The sequence below is a fragment of the Syngnathus acus genome, chromosome 1, assembly GCF_901709675.1.
Source record: "Syngnathus acus chromosome 1, fSynAcu1.2, whole genome shotgun sequence".
NCBI classification, from domain to species: Eukaryota; Metazoa; Chordata; class Actinopteri; order Syngnathiformes; family Syngnathidae; genus Syngnathus; species Syngnathus acus.
In genome coordinates this window covers 5,461,086-5,480,873 of record NC_051087.1, presented here as the reverse complement: position 1 = coordinate 5,480,873, position 19,788 = coordinate 5,461,086, and the positions used below count along the sequence as shown (strand labels likewise).

Genomic DNA, 19,788 nt, shown 5'->3' with positions numbered 1-19,788 from the left:
CACCTGGAAAAATGTGGGTTGGATTGCAACACACGTCAGAGTAGCGATTACAAGAAATTTGTGAGTGACCAAGCAAGGTGTGTTGATCTTATTGGTGGGAGCTCTCAGTGATGCGAAGACACCCACCAATCCTCCTTCACCACAACACTCTACCTGTGTGCACGCACGCAGCATTTGACAGCAGGCAGCATGGATGCACTCAAGCCACCTGCGGTGAGGACATTACTATTCATATCATTCATTTCAGAGTTTTGTGTTAAAGTCATTTATATTTTTATTGTAAGCATAAAGTACAAACTCAAACTTGAAGAGTTTTTTATTGCAGCTGTATTTTTTGCTCTGATCATGTATAATTAGTTGACACAAAGTAATGCAAAATAATTTTGACATTGCTTTGGGTTCAAAAATCACGCTTAGATAAAGTATCAAGACACAAAGAAATAGAGCTAAAAGCTTTTTTTTTGGGGGGGGGGGTATAATGGCAATATGTGCAAACACCCAAAAACTATTTTTTTACATAAACATCTGAATCTAGAGTGTCTTATGCATTAGATCATGCCACTAGTTAGTAAATGAATAACAGCACATATTTAAAGAGCAAACTGAGACAGACTTGTTGTGAGTGAAAGTCTCATTTTAGAATAATATCAAAGATTTAAATGTAAAATGAAAAAAGTTGACTGTGTGAATGCGTGTGTGCGCGCGCATGTGTTTGTGTAAGTGAAACATAGAAAAAGAAAATCAATTAAGCTTTATTTCCGTGTCATCGTGTTGTACTAATGGAATTCAACTGTGGCCAGATAACACCATGTGAGTCTATGATCAATACCTTGTGGCATGTGAGTGGCTAAATGTGTACAATAGTCATTCAATTGGTGTGGCTTTTGGAACTATTGAAAAGTAAAATATTGGCTATTAATTGAGAATTTAAATGATAATGTTAAAATGAGCTAGAATATTGGAATATAAAAATAAAGTCAAAGTCTGAAATAACTAAAGCTAAAACTAAGCAACCATCGTTTCCATCTTTGTCAAATAATATCATACATTCATTCATACATGCATTCATGATGCAGAAGGTCAAACTGTCGCTTGAGAATTGTAGTTTACCTTAAATTATTACACAATTATATTTTAATCTTTTGCTCGACAAATATCCCACTTATTTTTAAATATACTAAAACTAATAAAACAAAAAAACGCATTAGTAAAATTGAAAAACATTCTAAAAAAATACATCCAAATGAAAATTAATTGAAATTAAATACCATAGTCAAAATGAAATTAAACTGAAAAATCCCAAACCATTATAACCCTTATTGGAATTACATGCATTACAAATTAATATCAACGTTTTTTTTTTTTTTACTTTATAATTTCAGTTTACCGAGGAGCATATTGAAAGAAATGGCAGCAAAAGTAAGTTTTTGAACAGAAGACTCCTTGTCCAAACAAATGATAATATAACAGCGTTCTGTAAATGTGCAAATAGTGCAAAAAGGAAGTCTTGGACAGTCTACTCTGGCGCTGGTGGATGATGGGCCACCAGATGAGGAAGACCCTTGGGATATGCCTGAGCTGAAAGACACCGGAGTGCCATGGTCAGGTGAGGCGGAATTGAAATGTGCATTTCTCAAAAGTGATATTGACTGGCATGATGCCAAAAGCGAGGCGTTGGCCACTGTTGGGTGAGTTCAACAAGTTATACTGGCACCATACAGTTTGTCATTAAGTCATAAATAAAACCGCATTTATTGGAGAACATAGGGTGTGGTTCAGATTTGGTGTCGTAATGATAAATCAATGTTAAGCACAACATAAATATGTTGATGAACTTTAGAAAACAAATATCGGATTTTTTTTTTTTGACGTGTCCTAAATGGCAACCAAATCATAATTAGTGTGTTCTCTGGACTGTCAATATAAAATAATGTCCTGTGTTAAAATAATGGGATGGAAATGAAACCGGATTCATCAATTTATCCCCAAAATGATAAATTCATTAATTTTGAAACAATAGTTAGCTGAGCCCGACATGAACAGATTTGTTACATTTTCTATATTGAAATGTATCAACTCGTTTTTTTATCGGAAAGATGCACACCCCTAGTGGGTAGCTACTATTTGAATACATTTGATAAAGTGATTAAAATTAATTTGTTGTGTTTTTTTTGTGTATGTTGTCAGCTTTGGACACCAAAGGGAAGGTGCTGCGGGTGTTGGTGTCACTTTTGAAGTTGGCTGTGCTACTGGGCCTCCTCTACATGTTCATCTGCTCCCTAGACCTCCTCAGCTCAGCCTTCCAGCTTGTTGGAGGTAAGCGAAAGAAGGCGTGACGTGTCACTATGGTGCATTTGGACAATAAAAATAAAATCCACCTTGTCCATCCAGGCAAAGCAGCAGGCGGCATTATGCAGGACAATGTTGTCCTGTCCAACCCTCTGGCCGGTCTGGTCATTGGCGTCCTGGTCACTTTGCTGGTTCAGAGCTCGTCCACTTCGTCCTCCATTGTGGTCAGCATGGTCTCCTCTGGATGTGAGCTAACACACAACGTGGTGTGACAACATCTAGGCATTAGGAGATGATAGTGATATCTTTTTTGTGTTGTAGTGCTATCAGTCCAACTGGCTGTTCCAATCATCATGGGCACTAACATTGGCACCTCAGTCACCAATACACTTGTTGCCATGACGCAGGCTGGGGACCGAACTATCTTTCGCAGGTAACTTCTAAAGCAGGAATGGGGAATAAAACAGATGGTTCCATTCCTTTCTTAAAAGATTCCGATGAATATTGTGTTTTAGTCACATCTGTATGAGCTGAAGGCTCGTGATAATTATCTATTATATTCTATGTTATATTATTATTCATTACATTATTATATATTTTATATTATTATATTTTATTATTATTATATAATCTATTATTGCTGCAGGAGTCCAATAAATCATCTGATGGGTCATAAAACAGACACAGTCGTCATAATCCCAAGTGATACGCTAATATTACGCTAATGTAAAAGTGATACGTTGTTACCATCAGAAGCGAGCAAAGTTCAATCCGCTTGGCATTAAACTAAATTGTCTTTCCGACTGCGCTCAGGGCATTTGCAGGGGCCACGGTGCACGATTTTTTCAACTGGCTGTCGGTTCTGGTGCTGCTGCCTCTAGAGGTCGCCAGCGGCTACTTGTACGAGGTCACCAAGCTCATTATCGACTCGTTCCAGATCCAGAGCGGAGAGGCTCCCGACCTCTTGAATGTTATCACAGATGTCCTCACAGATTCTATTATAAAGGTAAAAGCAAGTCCAATGAATTTGGGGATTTTGCATTAGTTTGTCAACAAACACGGTTGTCTCGGTTGATTACTAAAGGTCGATAATAGTATTACGATTGCACATTTCTGAACGTTCTCTTTTTCCCGCTGAGACAGCTAGACAAGTCAGTCTTAAGCCAAATAGCCACTGGAGACCCAGAAGCCCGGAACAAAAGTCTCATCAAGAGGTGGTGTGAAACTTATACCAACATGGTAGGATGCTGTCATCATTGGCACAACAATACAAGTTGTCCCCCAAAGTCTCTATACACTTCCTTTTTTTCTATTTATATATAAGGGGATACCTATGCTTATTAAAACGACAAAGCCTGAGCTGTCAAATACAGGTAGCCTCACGTCGTGTCGGTCCAAATGATCATGAAATAGAAAAAGGGAAGCATATTGTGACTTGTGGGACACCCTGTATACGATTGATTCTTAAAAACTTTGGCTGACTTTTCAGAGCACCGTAAATGTCACTGTTCCCGGTCCAGAGAACTGCACCTCTCCTTCAATGTGCTGGACTGACGGCAACTACACTTTCACACTCAAAAACATCTCACAGACGTACAACATTAAAAAATGTGAGCATGACACGACATAAAGGAATTTCATCTATGAGCGTACTTGACACGGTGACTGTGTGTGTCTTGTCAGGTGATCACCTTTTTGTAAACGTGAACTTGTCCGATCTGGCTGTGGGTCTGATCCTCCTGGCTCTCTCTTTGCTGGTGTTGTGCTCCTGCCTGCTGCTTATAGTCAAGTTGCTCAACTCCATGCTTAAGGGTCAAGTGGCCATGATTATCAAGAAAATACTTAACACAAGTGAGTGGATGCACAAGGCTTGTTTAACCTTGGACAAGGCAACGCATTGCATTTGAGTGCTTAAGGTGTTCTATGCTAACACGTGTGTGCAGATTTCCCGTTCCCTTTCGGTTGGGTCACAGGATACATTGCCATTTTAGTCGGAGCTGGAATGACCTTCATTGTGCAGAGCAGCTCTGTTTTTACCTCCGCTATCACTCCGCTTGTTGGTGAGATCACTCATTTGTCCGTCCGCCGACCAGAACCCTAGAATTAAAAAAATTCAATCTGAGCATGTTCATCTGAAGTGATTGAAAATTCTCATGGGCCTACCTTGTGCACATACCTGTAGGTATTGGCGTCATCAGCATTGAGAGAGCCTATCCGTTGTCTCTTGGTTCCAACATTGGCACCACCACCACGGCCATCTTGGCAGCCATGGCCAGTCCAGCAGACACGTTGGGTAACGCTCTGCAGGTGATAAACAATAGTTCACAATAAATGCATTTTGGTGATTTACCTGCATGCTAATAAAGTGCATGGATGACTTCTCCAGATTGCCCTGGTTCACTTCCTGTTCAACATCACTGGCATCGTTCTGTGGTATCCGATTCCATTCACCCGATTGCCCATCCGACTGGCCAAAGCTTTGGGCAACGTCACGGCCTCCTACCGCTGGTTCGCCGCAGTCTACATCATCTCCTGCTTCTTCCTTGTGCCGCTCCTCGTCTTCAGTCTGTCGCTGGCCGGATGGCAGGTCCTAGTGGGCGTGGCCTGCCCTCTCGTGGCTCTTCTCATCATCATCATTATCATCAATGTGCTGCAGAAGAGGAAGCCTGAATGTCTGCCAGCAGTGTTGCGGTCTTGGGACTTCCTCCCGCTTTGGGCTCACTCTCTAGAACCCTGGGACAAAGTAGTGGCTGTGTTCACTGCCAAATGTTGCTGCTGCTGCAAATGCTGCAACAGCGATGAAGATAAAGTGAAGGACGACAAAGAGTGGGAGAAAGAAGCCTACGATAACCCGGCAATGTGCGACGACACAGAGCTGGGAATTGAGATCAAGTTTGAGCCAAACAGTGTAAAACTGACCAAACTTTGAGTTTCCTTTGCATGCTAAACACAACAATTATTGCACAAGATTAACATTATTTATGTCTTCACTAGATTATTTAAGAGGGACAATGAGCCTATTTTAAAAAATGTAATTCATGTAAAACTATAGCAACTAAACAATACTACCATATCTGTGTGCCGCTTTACAATTATACTTTTTTCCATTTCCAATAATGCCGTATCAGCCTTCGCCATTTGTATCTTGTAGATTTGATGACACTGCGACTTCGTTCACACATCTTTTTGAGATGTAAAATGATTTTATAATTATACAAAGTGATTATATTCAAAGAATATGTTGTTTAAAATTAGATGACTGTCCATCTAAATAAACCTTTTAAACCTGAATCATGTGTAATGTTGGCATCATTTTCTACATTTAACATTTTTTGGTTTGATCGTTTCTCCATTTAAACCTAAATTAATCATTTCACTTGTTTCTAATAATAAAGCACATCCAGGAAAAAAATCCACATGACTTGTCACGCGTTAAGACGTCAGTGCAGTTTGCTGAGAGTCATTGCTTACTCGCATTTAATGTAATTTATCTATGTTGGTGATTCACTCGTTTCTCTTCATGCTTTAAAAAGACTCCTTTAACCGGTAACAGAGAAACTAATTTACAGTAAGATATTGCAAGAGACGCAACCCCCCCCCCCCCCCCCCCCCCCCCCCAACCAAGTCGAAGCCCGTTTCTGGTCGCAATTTGTATTTACATAAAGTAAAACAATGACATTCTTAGTCAATACGAATGCACACACGTATGATGGACTTTGCATTTTTGTCTTTCTAGCTGATAAGACAGAAGAAGCACGTGTGACTGTGATAATGACTACCGTGTGTGTGCAGGTTAACCTTGTTTAGGTGAGCATGTTAATCACAGGCGCATGCTAATCTTATCTCGTCATAATTCAACCTGTGAAATCTTAAATTCTTGGTTCAACGAGGTTTAAAAGGTTAATAAAATACACCGCATAAAACCAAAAACAAACGAACAAACAAACCTACCTGGTGCGCTGCAACGTGCGCCCTTGTACTGTGTTGAACGTCCAGCAGACGGCGTTCTTGAGCTCTACTGTTTTTTTTGGACAGAAGACATCTCTGAGGAAACGTGTGAAATGTTAGAAAAAAATGAAAAAAAATAAATAATATATATATATATATATATATAATATTGTAACATACACAGCACAATAAATTTGAAACACTTATTCTTTCAATCAAAAGAAAGCAACTGTAAATTAATTGGTGATATGTATGATGAGTTGTCCCGATCTTAATCAGAAAATCTTGGTCATGACCCAGGTAGTAACTGCTGAACATGGGAGATTTGTGCAAATTATTATACGGTCTTTATCTAATACTGATAGCCAAGTTAAATATTTGTGTCATATCAGAACTAAGTATTGGTGTGACATAGGATTAGAAAAGCCCAATCCAATCTGTTTGATCAACACTGACATCTAGTGATCAGTACAAAAATTGATGGCAATTTTGTCCGAGCTGTTGAGAAAAAAAAAATCTATTTGAGTATTTGAGATCCTTGATACTCATTTTAAGGTCCATGCCCTAGTGCGCTGTTTGTCAAGACTAGTAAAACAACATACAAGTAGGATTGCTATATTACTTTTGTGACCCACTTGACTAAGCCCTGACTAGATGTCAACTAGGAACATGCTGCTAGTATGCTGCTAAGTTGTCCTAGACTACTAATCATTGTTGTGCACACTAGCCATTCTACTGGAGCACTGAAATGTCTGAGGAGAGGACGAAGAGCATACTAGTACCTAGGACATCTCCAGGATACACAAAATGCTCAAAAGGTTTCCTCAACATGATTTTTAAAGGATTTCTACCAAAGTCATTGTTGGACAAACAAAATAATTTATTTCCTTGAAATTCAGAGGCAACTTGTGGTTACAGCCATGGCAGATAATTTCTCACACACTACTGTACATCTATGAGCTTATTACTATAACCGCTGCTAAAGCATAGCATAAATATATCAATACAATCAATCAAATACACTTTTAGCACCATTCATCGTGTTATGCAAAGGGCGGCTGAGGAATCATTTCAACATATATGGGCTACTGCATACTTTATGTGCACCTCTCTGGACGTCGCTTGTGCAAAGGTTTGTGACCTCCGTTTGTGTAATCACAACGTGGTCCAAACCAGGTTTTGTTTGTCTGGGCTCTTGTTGGAGGGGAGATGATGCTCTTGATCGCAATCGTATTATGAAAGAGAGACAAACGTAGGTGATGGGCGAGCGGGACCGCTTAGAAGGGAGGGGGTCCGTAGTAGGCCGTGTAGGCTGCCACGATGCCCTGCGTCTCCGCCATCTCATCGCAGCCTGTGTTCAGCTCACACACCTCTCTCAGGCTGCAATGGAATGAAGATGTTGCATGACTGACTAGCGGTGATCTGGAACTAACCAACTTAATGACATGCGCTTTGAATGGAAGTGGAATCATTTGAAAAACAACTCATACCGCTCCATCTGGTAAAAGGAAAGAGGGGCTTGGCGTCTTGTCCTCAGCAAAACGGAAGCCACGTCACGTTTCATGACCACGTGAGAATCTTGAGCGTCTGTCCCTAGAAGGAGGAAAACTTTTATGTATATTTCAAATGTAAAACACTTGAAATTTTGAGCCTTTCAGCCGAACAAGAAATGCTTGGAGGCGGGAAAAAGCATGCAAACATACAATACATCTCACAACTGTGTTCTCTGTGTAATTACGATTTGCATGGCGAGACATGATTTAACCTTGGAGGCAGAAAAAGTTACAAGAGAGCTTTCACTGCATTCACACATGCTGCATTTTGTTAAAATCTAATTATCTGTAAGCAATTTATTTTTAAGCGCTTTTTTTTTTTTTTTACAGTTTAAACTATCAGTTTCAACTAACCCATATTATTCTGCTTGTTTGCTATATTACTGTATCAACCGCTTGCTTACCTTCAATACTGTCCGACTCAGATGAAGAGGAGGAGGAAGAAGAGGAGGAAGAAGAGGAGTCAGAGTCGGAGTCAGAATTGGAGTCAGAGTCGGAATCAGAATTGGAGTCTGAATCCGAATCGGACGAGTCTGAGGATGAGTTGGAAGAGTCGGCGGCTGAAGAGTCGGCGTTGTCTCCGGCATCTCCGTTGTCTCCGGCATCTCCGTTGTCTCCGGCATCATCGACCACGATAGCGGCGAGATCGCCGGCGTCTGAGTGGTCAGAGTCACCGTCGTGTTCCACAACTGTTGAAAGAACACAAAATAGAAGTTATGAGCAAAGTTTTTCCCAAGCACGGACGGTGATGTTCCAGAACGCTCCTTACCTCCTGTGGCCCAGCATGCTGAGAGGAGAGCACAGATGGCGAGGAGGCTCAGAGTCTTCATGTTGTCTTGAAGTTGAAGTTTGACTTGTTCAGTTGGTCTTTCAGATCAGCTCGTAGGTTCTGCTTCCATCCTCCTGAAACGAGCTCCATTATATACTCTTGTCCCCGATGGGATTCAGACAGTGAGGAGACCTGATTGGCTGGAGAATCATATGTCAACATCTCCTCTTGCACTTGTCAAGGGAGGTTGCCACAAAAACTCCCGGGACCCACTCCAAGAATTCACCCCAACGCACACTCTCCCTCAACCCCAAAAGTTCCTGGCCTGCTTCAGGCTGGAATTCCTCAAGTGTTCTCATCAAATGGCAAGTTACATAATCATTTCATATACTCCCTGAGAATCTCCACAAATTGCTCCCTGTCCCATATGATTGATGTTGAGGATAATAATTGATGATGAAGATGATAGCCTATTGCAATACAGGCTTATGTTGAAATATAGTTGATTAGATTGCCCTGGGTCAATCGTTACATTAAGTGCCACAAAAAAAAAAATTCTTAGATCAAGTATGCTCATAAAGACCAACATTAAATTGCAGTAGCGTAGTTAGGCCCATTAAAATCAAGGAAGGGGGTTTTATTTCTAAAAGCTATATTTATTAGCCACTGTAAGATGTACCAACAGTCAAATACTGGAGAAAGGAAAAAAATACAATAAAAATGAATTGCTCATAAAGATAAAATAATACATCTTCAGCAAACATTTCAAAACAATTAAATGCAAAGCTCATTATCAACAGCGGCTCACGAGACGTATTTCAACATTTCATTACACTCAACACGTGACGGTTTGAACCTGAAGTGGGTTCATATTCTATATCTCCTCTGGGCAATTGTATCATCTTCAATCTGTACATCTTCATTGAAACAGATGGAAGGCTAAGCAGTGTTCCAGAACAGTTTGTCTTGAGTGCAGAGAGTACAGATGTTCTACTGTACAGTATATGGCCACTATGACAGCCCTTTCAATCATATCACCAAAATAATAACACCTAGATGGAATTTGATTGGATTTTAATAGCGTATTGCTTCTGCAGAATCAAAATTTGCCAGTTGTGCTATTGCTATCATCTCCCTTTGCCCCACATGTCCCACAAACCCCTAAACTACAGTGCAAGTGCACCGCAAGCTTCTAATCGAGTGACATGGAGTAGCGGTCAGGCTCATTATGCGACAGACTTAATTAGAGTGCTGCAGCGTCCCACCACAGCCACAGGCAAGCACTATTTAGGGACGACAAAATCTGGCACAGGCCAGCACTTGGCAACAAGAAGCGCTGGCCCGATAGACGCATGCTTACACATATGTAGCTAAATATAAGGAAGGCCTATGGTATGTGTTGCTGTACAGTGCTACGTGTGCGGTTTTGAATATGAAATATGGTTCAAATACGGATGCAGCTGTGGATCACTTCATATAGAAACAACGGATCTAAACTATACTGCAGCAGCAATTAAATGTTGGTTATGCAGAATGTGCAGACGAGACTGCCAAGTATTGTCTATAAGTTGTTACTACGAGTCTAGTCTGACCTTCATGCCCTTGTTTCCTGTAGTCTCGTTTTATTCCTGGTGTCAAGCAATTGTCTTGGAGAACGAGCCGTGTAATTTCAATGTCTAGCTTTATGTTTTTTTTTTTATCGTGCGGATTCGGTTCACATAACATTGCTGCAACTTTGCTGTAAATCGGAAATCATATTGTCTTCGAAGAGCTTCTTTCTTTGAGGGTAAAGCCAGACAGACAAAAATACATGACTTTTTGAGGTTGGGTTCAAATACAGACACTCATGGAAGCAGATGCTCAAATAAAAAATAAAAAAAGTTTATTTATGATAATTCTTTCAACTCTTTAGGCTGGTCAATAATTTGTAGAAATAACACCCACATGGCTTAAAGTGAGGGCAAAACAAAAATATATGAAATTGACCTAATTGTTACTTGGGAAGTTTTGGCCCTTTGCAAATGAAATGTTTTCATCCAAAAGGGGAAGATAAGTAATCTCAAATATTCTCATAGATTTTGACTAATGTGTTTATTTATCATAAATAATACAAATCTTTTGAATGGATTTATTTTACATACTTTTTGTTGCAATTATTCACGTAATCAAAATGGATGGTTTATGGACACGTTGGGTTTAATGTTTTTTTTAATACCTCAAATCATGTTATACTATGTTTTAGAAAATAAATACACAGCAATTTGTATAAGTATTATATATATGCTTAAAATACTTTTGATACATTTTGCATTGATTTGAATCTAATTTTTAAATTCATGCATACTGGCTTTTTATATACATAAATGTGTGTACTTTTTTTTTTTAAATGCTTATATATGTTCCCAGTTCCCAGAGCAATAATTCTTGAGACTGACATGTTCACTGTTGTGGCCTTTCAGAGAAAAAATACTTTTTTTTTTTGAGTAACTCATACAGTAATTATGGGGTTGTATTTGAGCTAGACTTTCGCAATAAGTTGGGCTTTAGGGGCCAGTTTTTGGAATGTGCATGTCCCTATATGGGTCAAATGTTTGTTTTTTCAAACTTTTCAAAAGTGACTCTTTTAAGAAGCAGCTAGTATTGCAATACGCTCATCATGGAGTACGTCTGTCAAATGAACTTGAATAGTGGTTTTGCAAATATAATATAGACAATGTACTGTTGTTGGTGCTCACAATACTTCAAATATAATATCAAATGCAATTCTATGTTACTGAAGTGGCAGCATTAAAATGAGTGTTGTTTCATCGATATTTCCTGGCAAAAAATTCAAACATGACATGTCGCCATGTGCATTTGTGTGTATTAATTGTTCACCAGCTTTAATTGTTCTAATGTGCTCATTTATTATTTAGCAAGCTAATTTATCATTTTCACTGTTGCTCTGACTCAAAAATTCAATTTTGTTTGCCTCTTTGTGATATAAAACTATGTGTTATGTCACTTAAACCAAATGCAAACTCCATCCAAGACTGTCTGGATGCCACCTGTCAGGGTTTCCCAATTCTGCCGGATGCTTGGGCTTGGCAAGACGGCACTGACAATTACACGATGTTGATCTCCGTCTGGACCTTGAAATTCCCCTCTTGTTCAAATGGACATTGCTGGGCTCATCCCAAATGTTTTCTCTCACAGTGTCTGCATCCAATGTGTTTTTCATTTTTGCCAATGTTTTTTTTTTACTGAACATTCATCTGAGCTCCTGAGGGCATAAAATGAGAGCTTTTGCTCTAATTATGCCTTTCAAGTCACAGAATTTAAAATCTCAAATGGCTGTCATGCATGATTTTAAATAAGACATCAGATAATCCATCAATCCATTTTTTGTACCATATACAATGAATGGTATCTAAATGTACCATTAGAGCACAGGTGTCAAACTCAAGGCCCGGGGGCCAGATACGGCCCGCCACATCATTTTATGTGGCCCGCGAAGACAAATTGTGCATCAAATTCGTGTGTCAGTACTAGAATTGCAAATTATCTTCACTTTTATTATCTTTTTTTTAAAAATATTTGACCAGTTTTTACTCGTCTGATTTGAAAACGAGTTTGTTTTGTAGCTTTTACTGTATATATTTATACATTTATTTGGGTTGAGAGTCATAATGGCCCACCAAAAGAAGCTATGACAAAAAATGAGTTTGACACCCCTGCATTAGAGTATACATACTACAGGATATAAAATGAATGCATTTCCTTCATTTCCACTCACTTCATTTGAAAGTAACATGTTGATGACCTTTGACCATTGTCTACATCCTGTGTCTTCCTGCTCTGCTGTGTGTCACTCTAACTGAGGCGGTTGTGTTGTGGTTGCGACTGTGACATTTGCGGTCAGACGGACAAAGCGTGCCAGCCTGTCTGCAGCTTGTGGCCGCCGACACGCGGTCAGCAAAGTGGACCGCAGACAGCCTCGCGTTTGCATAAACAGACAAAACAAAACAAGACGCACGACGAGCAGACGTGCAGCTGTGCATACAGTGAAAGTTTCCTGAGCTGTTAGCAACAAAGATGAAGGCTCACCAGGAGAATATTTATTTTTTTCACTTTAGAATACTTTTTTTTACCAATATTAGAGCTCTGTTTTCATCTCTGTTCCGGCCTGTTTCACCTCCTGAAAAGTACAACGAATGATTGGATCAATCAATATAATCACTCAATCTGTACATCTTAATAAAAATGACAAAAGTTCCATCTTTGCCTTTATGGCAGCTCACCTTCAATTCCCCTCGCAAGAAAGAGTTGCAAAAGTCTCGCACGCGCTCAGTAGAAATGTCTCCCTCAGGCAGCAGCCACTTCATGTCGGAGTCACCGTCATAGATACCAACACGAGGGAGGTCCTCAGATTTGAGTCCAAAGTAGCGCAAGGAGCGGACGTTGGAGTTTTCAGCACCATTGATGACCACAAACAAGAACTTCAAGACAGTTTGGTTCGTTTGTTAATATGATTTTGCCATATATGAGCTATTTTCAAAACGATACATTTTATTCACTTTATTCTCACCTTGTTAGTGAACTCCGGGGCCAAAGCTCTTAACTTCTCCTTTAACTCATTAAATTCTTTGCGCCCCTTGTTGGCAAAGAGCAGGAGGTGTCTCTTTACTTCAGAGTTGAAGAGACCCACAGCTGTCTGAGGAGAGAGAGTAGCATTAGGAAAGTAGTAAAATCATGCTTAACATTGTGCTGTGACTCACCACTTGGTTGTACTCTGTTATGTAGCGGACTTCGTTCACAATAATGAAGTTCACAAGACCGTCAGTCTTGAGCTGCTCGATCTCAGCAATCACGAGGTTCTCTTGATGGTTGTCTGCCTGGACATAACGCAGACTTGAGCATCATCCTGCCAAATATGCTGAGAGCCATGTTAGTACCTTTCTGAAAAGAGCGATGGTGTCTGATTTAATGCCATAGTCAGCCCACACCTCTTTCGAAATACAAACGGCCATTGAGACGGAATCCACGTGCTTTGCCGCTGCCGCAAACTCTTTGTAGCCGCGGCTTTCTTCTCCCTGCTGTGTCAAGTTTTAGTTTCATACAATTTGTGAATAGCACAAAACACAAACGCACTGTAGCCTCAATGATCAACACCGAATGTTGCACAGTAAAGTAAAACATGGACATTCTTATTTGAACTTCAAGAATTAATTAAATAATAAAGTATGACATCAAATAAAAAAGTCTAATCAAAGTAAAATAAAAAGTAGATTTCAGCAAGATTGTTTGTATTGGGCAGGTATTGAATTTAATTCAAATTTAACCACAATTTGAATTTCTGTCACAATGAAGTGTCAAATGTACTCTAGTTGTGCTTTTTTATAATATTGAGAAATTGCAATTTCTAGTTGATATTGGTAATGATGGGCTAGCCAACTCACTCAATACTAAGTGAAAATATGATGAAGGCAGATTGTAATTGTTTAAAATAACTGCTCAATTCATAAATGTAGAAATTTTTTTTTTTACAACCATCTGGAATCCTCATTTCATTCCCACATGCGGCATGTAAAAAGGAAAGCGCGACGAGGGAATTTCTAGACATACTTAAACTGTCGAATCCCATCGCAATCTTCCCTCTAAACCAAAAAGAAAAAAACGCAACTGGAACCGTGAACGTGGTCGTAACAAAAAGCAAGTGAGGAGGGGAAAAAAAAAATGCAGGAATGAACGGAGACATTAAACGGTTGCTATTTCAGAGACGTTATTACACACTCCCTGAGAAATCATTTGAAATCCCAGAGAAACCAATAAAAATATGGGTTCATACATGGGTACAGTCTATTTTGTTACTGTTGTTTAGAGGAGATTTAACAACGCTTCTCCCGCAAGCCTTTGCTTGAGCACTTCCTGTCAAGATGCCGACCATCGTCCCCCGCACAGGGAGGACAGCCAGAGGGCGCGCAATGTATCGGACAACCAGTCAACCTCTGGCCTCACTGCAGCCATGCCAAAGGCGCGGCAAGTTGGCAAAGCCCATGATGTCCCTCTTTCGAGCAGACTTGCCATCAGACATGCAAACAAACGTTCTCGGCTCTTAATTTGGCTCCTTTGTGTCTGCTTTGTGGCATGAAAGATATTGTAATCCAATGCGTTACTAAATTGTGCGATTTTAAAATGTCTGTCTCATTTCACTGACCTCCAGGAATCCGATCACCACCACTTCGGCAGAGTCGATGAAGGCCTCTGCAGATTTGGTGTCGTTTAAACTTGGGAGCGTCACATCTGAGGATAAAAAACAAAAAACACACATTCTGTTGATGACATCGTCAAGGGAATCATGTCGTAATGTGCCAAAGGAAGAGGAGAATTTTCTGAGTTTTAAAAATGGTTTGAAATTGACTGACTCGATTTAAAAATTTAAATTCCAAGATATGTACACTCAAGAAACTACACTCAAATAAAGTGATTGGTAAAGTCAGTGGTAAAAAAAAAAAAAAATCAGATTAAAGACACATCTTGCATGAGTGAAGTTACCGTTCTCTTTCGCAGTGACGCAAGACACCAGGATAAAGAAGAAGAGTCCACTGAGCATTTTTCCTGTATTTTCAGAGGTCCAACAGGCTTTTTGTAAACTTTGCAGCCTTGTGTTACCTTGGGTCTCCTGCTGGTAGTGGTGGTGCGTTGTGATAGGAGGTTTCTTGGGAACCAGCCAGCTGGTCCTGATAAATTTGGGTGCAGGGACATTGGATTACGTGTCATCATAGGAGAGGAGTGGGAGTCAATAATGACGAAAATAGGCGTCAGTCTTATGTATTGGTAGCCGAATTGCATGATTGCTTGCAGTCATCTTTAACCTCGAATGCCACTCAAAAATACCAATGAGCTAGCTAAAATTCTTATGTCCATGTAGATTTTGAGTCATGGCAATACGCGCAGGTTAAAATGAGGCAAATTATTTGTCGAAGGTGTGTTGGTAGATAAATTTAAATTACTGGATAAATTTTAATTACCCGAAATGGATGAAAATTGAAGGACTCGTCTGCATAATTCTTATCCCACAAATAAAATATTAGTCTGAATACCGTTTTTAGACTAGTGAATTTATTATTCGCCCCCCGGAAAAATTTACTTGACTTCCCCTTTAAGTCATTTCCAGACTTTGCTCTGAACGTTCAAGTAAGTTTATAAACCTGCGTAAAACAGTTTCACATAATTCAACTAGTGATTCCCAGAACCATGGATGCATGTTGTATGTAGTAAAGCAAAAGCAAACTGGCTTGATGTAGTCGTTGGGGAAAAAAAAATGGAGCTGAATGTAGCTGACCACAGATCATCAAAACATCTGCAGTGGAGAACAACATCCACTTTAAGGCTTAGTCATCCACATGTTTGGTTTGTAGTCATAAACAGTATCTCTATGACTGCTGTTGCTTCTTAACAGCAGTAAACATGGATGTGCTCACCAACAAACACATCAGAAGCTGAAAAAACAAAACCACCCATATCGATGCTAATCTCTTATGTAATTTGTTTGTTGTCACGTCTTGAAATAAGTGTCTAAATCAGGTGTCACCAAGATGCGACTTACGGGCTTGCTCACCGGTGATGGGAGAGAGAATTGTTTGAAAAGTTACATAAGTGATCATTTAAAAAGCTAAACGCTTGTAGGGATTTTGAAAAAAAAAAATCATTTTGCTACCTCCCTAAAATAAGTTAATTGTAGTGTATTATTTTATTATCAGGCTACTTTTGAATTTCTTTATCACAATAGATACAAAAATAAATAGCTGAATTAACAGGTTTGGACAGAATTTAATAATGAAATATATTCATTAACATTAATCATAAAAAAAGAAAATGATTTCTAATTTCTTAAACAAAATACACTATTTTAGACACAAATTGAGAGTTCTTTCCCTTTTGATCAGAAGAGCTATTTTTAAAATTACATTCTGAAACGTAAAAGAGGATGTTTCAATGGCAAAATACTTTCTACAGTAAGTCATAAAAAAAATACAAATACTCTTGTTAATACCATTATTATGTAGTATATATTGTATTAAAACATGTTTTAATGGTTGAGACATTCAGCAATATTTTAAATGTATTTATGAATGTTTTTTCACAAATTTGGTCATATTGCTTTGTTTTCAATTATTATTATTATTTGTCATTGACACTTGCTTATGAATTGGACTTAAAATATCGATAGAAAGTCTGGAGACAGATATTTGTTTCCATACATGTGCTTTACTCACATGTCATTAAGACCTGTGGAACGTGCAACAGATCGGGCTGACACACTCGAAGCTTCTGAGAGAAAAGGTCGTGATGTTATGCAGGTAAACCTCAGCTTTTCAGATTACTCGCAAGTAGGCCGCAGCTATTTTTCAAGACACCCTAATACAACTTATAATGCCGTGCATTTGCCTTATGCCGTGTAGGAGCAATCCTCAAGCCTGCTCATGATGCAGCAAATACGGGAATGTTTGCAGAATGCAAAGAAAACACTTGACAAGACAATTAAGCTTGAATTTTAATTGATTAAAATGGATTAAAGGAGACTAGTATAATGTAATAATTCAGTTCAGAACTTGAGTGCGCGTAAAATGAACCTGAGGGAAGATTCCGATTTTTGTACATATTATGAATTAAAATAATAATTTTGATATCACTTTAACAACTGTTTACAGGTACAGTATTTCAATATAATAAAAATAGAAATGATTATTTTGATGTCAGACCTATTGTGATATCATAAATTGCAGTTTAAGTGAAATTATTTTCATTTTCTTCTTTAAATGTTGAACAAGATCATAGGTAGCACACAATTTATTTAGTATAGGGGGAAATAAAATGTTGGTTTGGACGTAATGTAGCTTTTTTTTTTTTTTAAATGAGGTTGTTCCCAGTGACTGGTGACTAGTGTATTCCCACAGTCAGCAGAAATCGGCAACACTTAGTCACAACAAGCCTAATGAGAACAAATGGTATACAGAAAACAGTAGCTTCTAATATTGACTTTGTTGTTGTTGCCAAATAATCATTTCAAATGCTTCTTTGGGTCATTTTTAAGAATTTTTGTCATATTATAACATGTAGGCCTATATACATGTCTGTGAAGGTTTGACTTCATGTCAGTTAAGTTATTATGGACTTTCAAGCCATTTATAATTCTAACCTTCAAGAAAGCAACAACTTGGTGTTATTCCTGAGTCATGCGTGCGTCCTTATGTAACAATCAATGTTCTCATATGTTCTAGCCACTAAAATAGCACTGAGCCCAATTAGCGGCCATGACCACAGAGGTGGACCGTGTACCTGTGTGAGGGGGGATTAGCAGTTTGTGTATAAAAGAGATGCCAGGATGACATACGGAACAGAAACGTAAAGAGCAGAGAAGAAGTGGGACAGACACTCAGCACCAACTGGTAAGAAAGAACCTTCTTCCTTTACGCTACAGCAACTTGGCAAACATACTTATTGAGCCTGACATGTTGATTTCTTATATTTGTTGTTGTTTTGCATGTAGTCAAAGAGCTAAAAACTAATTTGATGTTCTTGTCTTGTCCACCTTTTCAATACAACCTATTAACAATGCTATTACTTTAAAAAATAATGTGTATAAGACTGAAACGTTTCACTTTGAAGCCAACTGGTTCCAGGGAATTTACATTTTTTTAGTTCCTGAGCTATTTTAAATATCTCAGCTCTTTTTTTCAGGGGCCTTCAATGTGTGCATTTTCACAGTTTGCATTTTAAACAAAGATTAAGTCAGATTTTACTTAGCTGCAATGTGTCATTTTGTAATGAGGTAAATTGGAGATAATCTAATGCTGACTTGTGCCATGAGGAGTAATCTTTAAAGCCGACCAAGTGTAAAAATAGACGAAGCTGTTTGTGTATCAAGACAATCTGCATGTGAGATCATCCAAACATCAGGTGGCTTTGAAGAAAAAAAAAGACTTAGCACCTCTTAAATTGTTCTTCCAGAAAAACAACAATGGCAGACACAGCAGTTGCAGCTCCCGCCAGGGCTCCCCCCAAGTTCAAGCAGAGGACTACTCGCACCTTCAAAAGCAAGGCCCCAAAACCCGGCCAGAAAGGGTAAGTACAAAATAGACCTTGCGCGGCAAGTGTACTGTGTGTGTGTGTGTGTACCTGTGTGTGATGTGACGCCTGCATATCCACGCAGATTCGGAGACGACATCCCCGGCATGGAGGGTCTGGGCACAGACATCACTGTGGTTTGCCCTTGGGAGGCCTTCGGTGACATGGAGCTCAGTGACTTGGCCAAATATGGAATCGTCTAGAAAGCTTCATCCAACGTTAATCATGACGTTGTATAGACTGATGACACCTCTTCTCCACTTTTCCCCACCACCACTTGCCCCAAATGACCTGATGTCTTCCTTGTGTTAGGCATAACATGGGATCTTGGGAAAACTCTCAAGTGCCCCAGTAGAGCCAAAACTGTTCAAATATGCTTTAACCGAGGACTACCAGGAAAAACACTTTGCACATAAGATCTACCAGGCCCTGCTGCCCATCCTTACCTGCCTTTACCAGAACCTCACCCCTTCTTATCATACAGTCATCTATGGAAGAAATATATTTTTATGAACTATGCAAGTGTCAACTTAGACACAGCCTCTTTCTTAGGAATGAGAGTTACAGTTGAATAGAACTGTCAATAAACAATAACCCCAAATAACAAGTGCCTATGTGTCTTTTATTTGTTTTTCCAATTGCATATGCCCTGAATGATTTGCACTAATGTATAAAAGTTTCTAAGATAGTCGGGTAGTTGCCTAAAAAAGTAAATAATCATAATGAGGTAAACCTCATGTTTAAATAAAAGTAAAGTGGAACATAAGTTAATGTTTTGACAATCGGTAACCATGTCACAATTGTGCCGTACACCAAGCATGTGTCTGCTGCCCCCCAGTGGATGAAACCTAAGATGCAGTCAGAAACTGGGATTGGGGGGCAAACACGTCATCACCCACACCTCTCATGTTTACAGGTGATCTTTAAGGAACGTTTTAATAATCTTAACCATCACAAAGACTAAACTTTTAGAACTTAAATACACCTTTCACTGTAAAGGTGAAACATCATCAAGAAATGTCGGGTTACATTGGTTTAAGTCAGACACTTCTTGACCTTTGTTAGCCTATCTGGAGTCGCTTAAATAAATGTTGCTTTATTACTACATAAATGAAGTGG

General features: G+C 39.1%; 4 protein-coding genes and 1 long non-coding RNA gene across 7 annotated transcripts; 2 read left to right on the top strand and 3 right to left on the bottom strand.

The window, feature by feature from the left end:
- Positions 1–40: 40 nt before the first annotated feature.
- LOC119127359 (sodium-dependent phosphate transport protein 2B-like) lies at positions 41–5,580 on the top strand. 2 transcript variants are annotated; one of them, XM_037259270.1, is made up of 13 exons: positions 58–213; positions 1,383–1,419; positions 1,493–1,606; positions 2,188–2,316; positions 2,392–2,535; positions 2,611–2,722; positions 3,103–3,295; positions 3,433–3,528; positions 3,779–3,899; positions 3,973–4,140; positions 4,233–4,349; positions 4,472–4,596; positions 4,676–5,580. In XM_037259270.1, the coding sequence occupies exons 1-13, from the start codon at positions 190–192 to the stop codon at positions 5,216–5,218; spliced, it is 1,923 nt and encodes a 640-aa protein (XP_037115165.1). In that variant the 5' UTR covers positions 58–189; the 3' UTR covers positions 5,219–5,580. The 2 variants fall into 2 exon arrangements, with proteins under 2 accessions (XP_037115156.1, XP_037115165.1); XM_037259261.1 differs by lacking the exon at positions 1,383–1,419 and having other exon boundaries at positions 41–213.
- Positions 3,577–4,679, bottom strand: LOC119127371. The gene is made up of 2 exons (XR_005098817.1): positions 4,466–4,679; positions 3,577–4,386 (listed from the first exon to the last, which is right to left on the bottom strand). It is a non-coding gene; the product is annotated as an uncharacterized LOC119127371 (long non-coding RNA).
- A 1,515-nt stretch (positions 5,581–7,095) lies between the features above and the next one.
- bglapl (bone gamma-carboxyglutamate (gla) protein, like) lies at positions 7,096–8,715 on the bottom strand. Its single transcript, XM_037259234.1, has 4 exons — positions 8,560–8,715; positions 8,195–8,479; positions 7,728–7,830; positions 7,096–7,617 (listed from the first exon to the last, which is right to left on the bottom strand). Exons 1-4 carry the CDS (start codon positions 8,618–8,620, stop codon positions 7,515–7,517), a joined length of 552 nt encoding a protein of 183 aa, XP_037115129.1. The 5' UTR covers positions 8,621–8,715; the 3' UTR covers positions 7,096–7,514.
- Positions 8,716–12,688: 3,973 nt separating this feature from the next.
- On the bottom strand, positions 12,689–15,257 carry LOC119123252 (endoplasmic reticulum resident protein 27). 2 transcript variants are annotated; one of them, XM_037252189.1, is made up of 7 exons: positions 15,094–15,257; positions 14,756–14,841; positions 13,494–13,634; positions 13,317–13,433; positions 13,127–13,252; positions 12,840–13,037; positions 12,689–12,736 (listed from the first exon to the last, which is right to left on the bottom strand). In XM_037252189.1, exons 1-7 carry the CDS (start codon positions 15,149–15,151, stop codon positions 12,695–12,697), a joined length of 768 nt encoding a protein of 255 aa, XP_037108084.1. In that variant the 5' UTR covers positions 15,152–15,257; the 3' UTR covers positions 12,689–12,694. The 2 variants fall into 2 exon arrangements, with proteins under 2 accessions (XP_037108084.1, XP_037108096.1); XM_037252201.1 differs by having other exon boundaries at positions 13,494–13,631.
- A 2,617-nt stretch (positions 15,258–17,874) lies between these two features.
- Positions 17,875–19,276, top strand: LOC119120682 (retinal cone rhodopsin-sensitive cGMP 3',5'-cyclic phosphodiesterase subunit gamma-like). Its single transcript, XM_037247822.1, has 3 exons — positions 17,875–17,990; positions 18,553–18,666; positions 18,755–19,276. Exons 2-3 carry the CDS (start codon positions 18,563–18,565, stop codon positions 18,870–18,872), a joined length of 222 nt encoding a protein of 73 aa, XP_037103717.1. The 5' UTR covers positions 17,875–17,990; positions 18,553–18,562; the 3' UTR covers positions 18,873–19,276.
- The last annotated feature ends 512 nt before the right edge of the window (positions 19,277–19,788 follow it).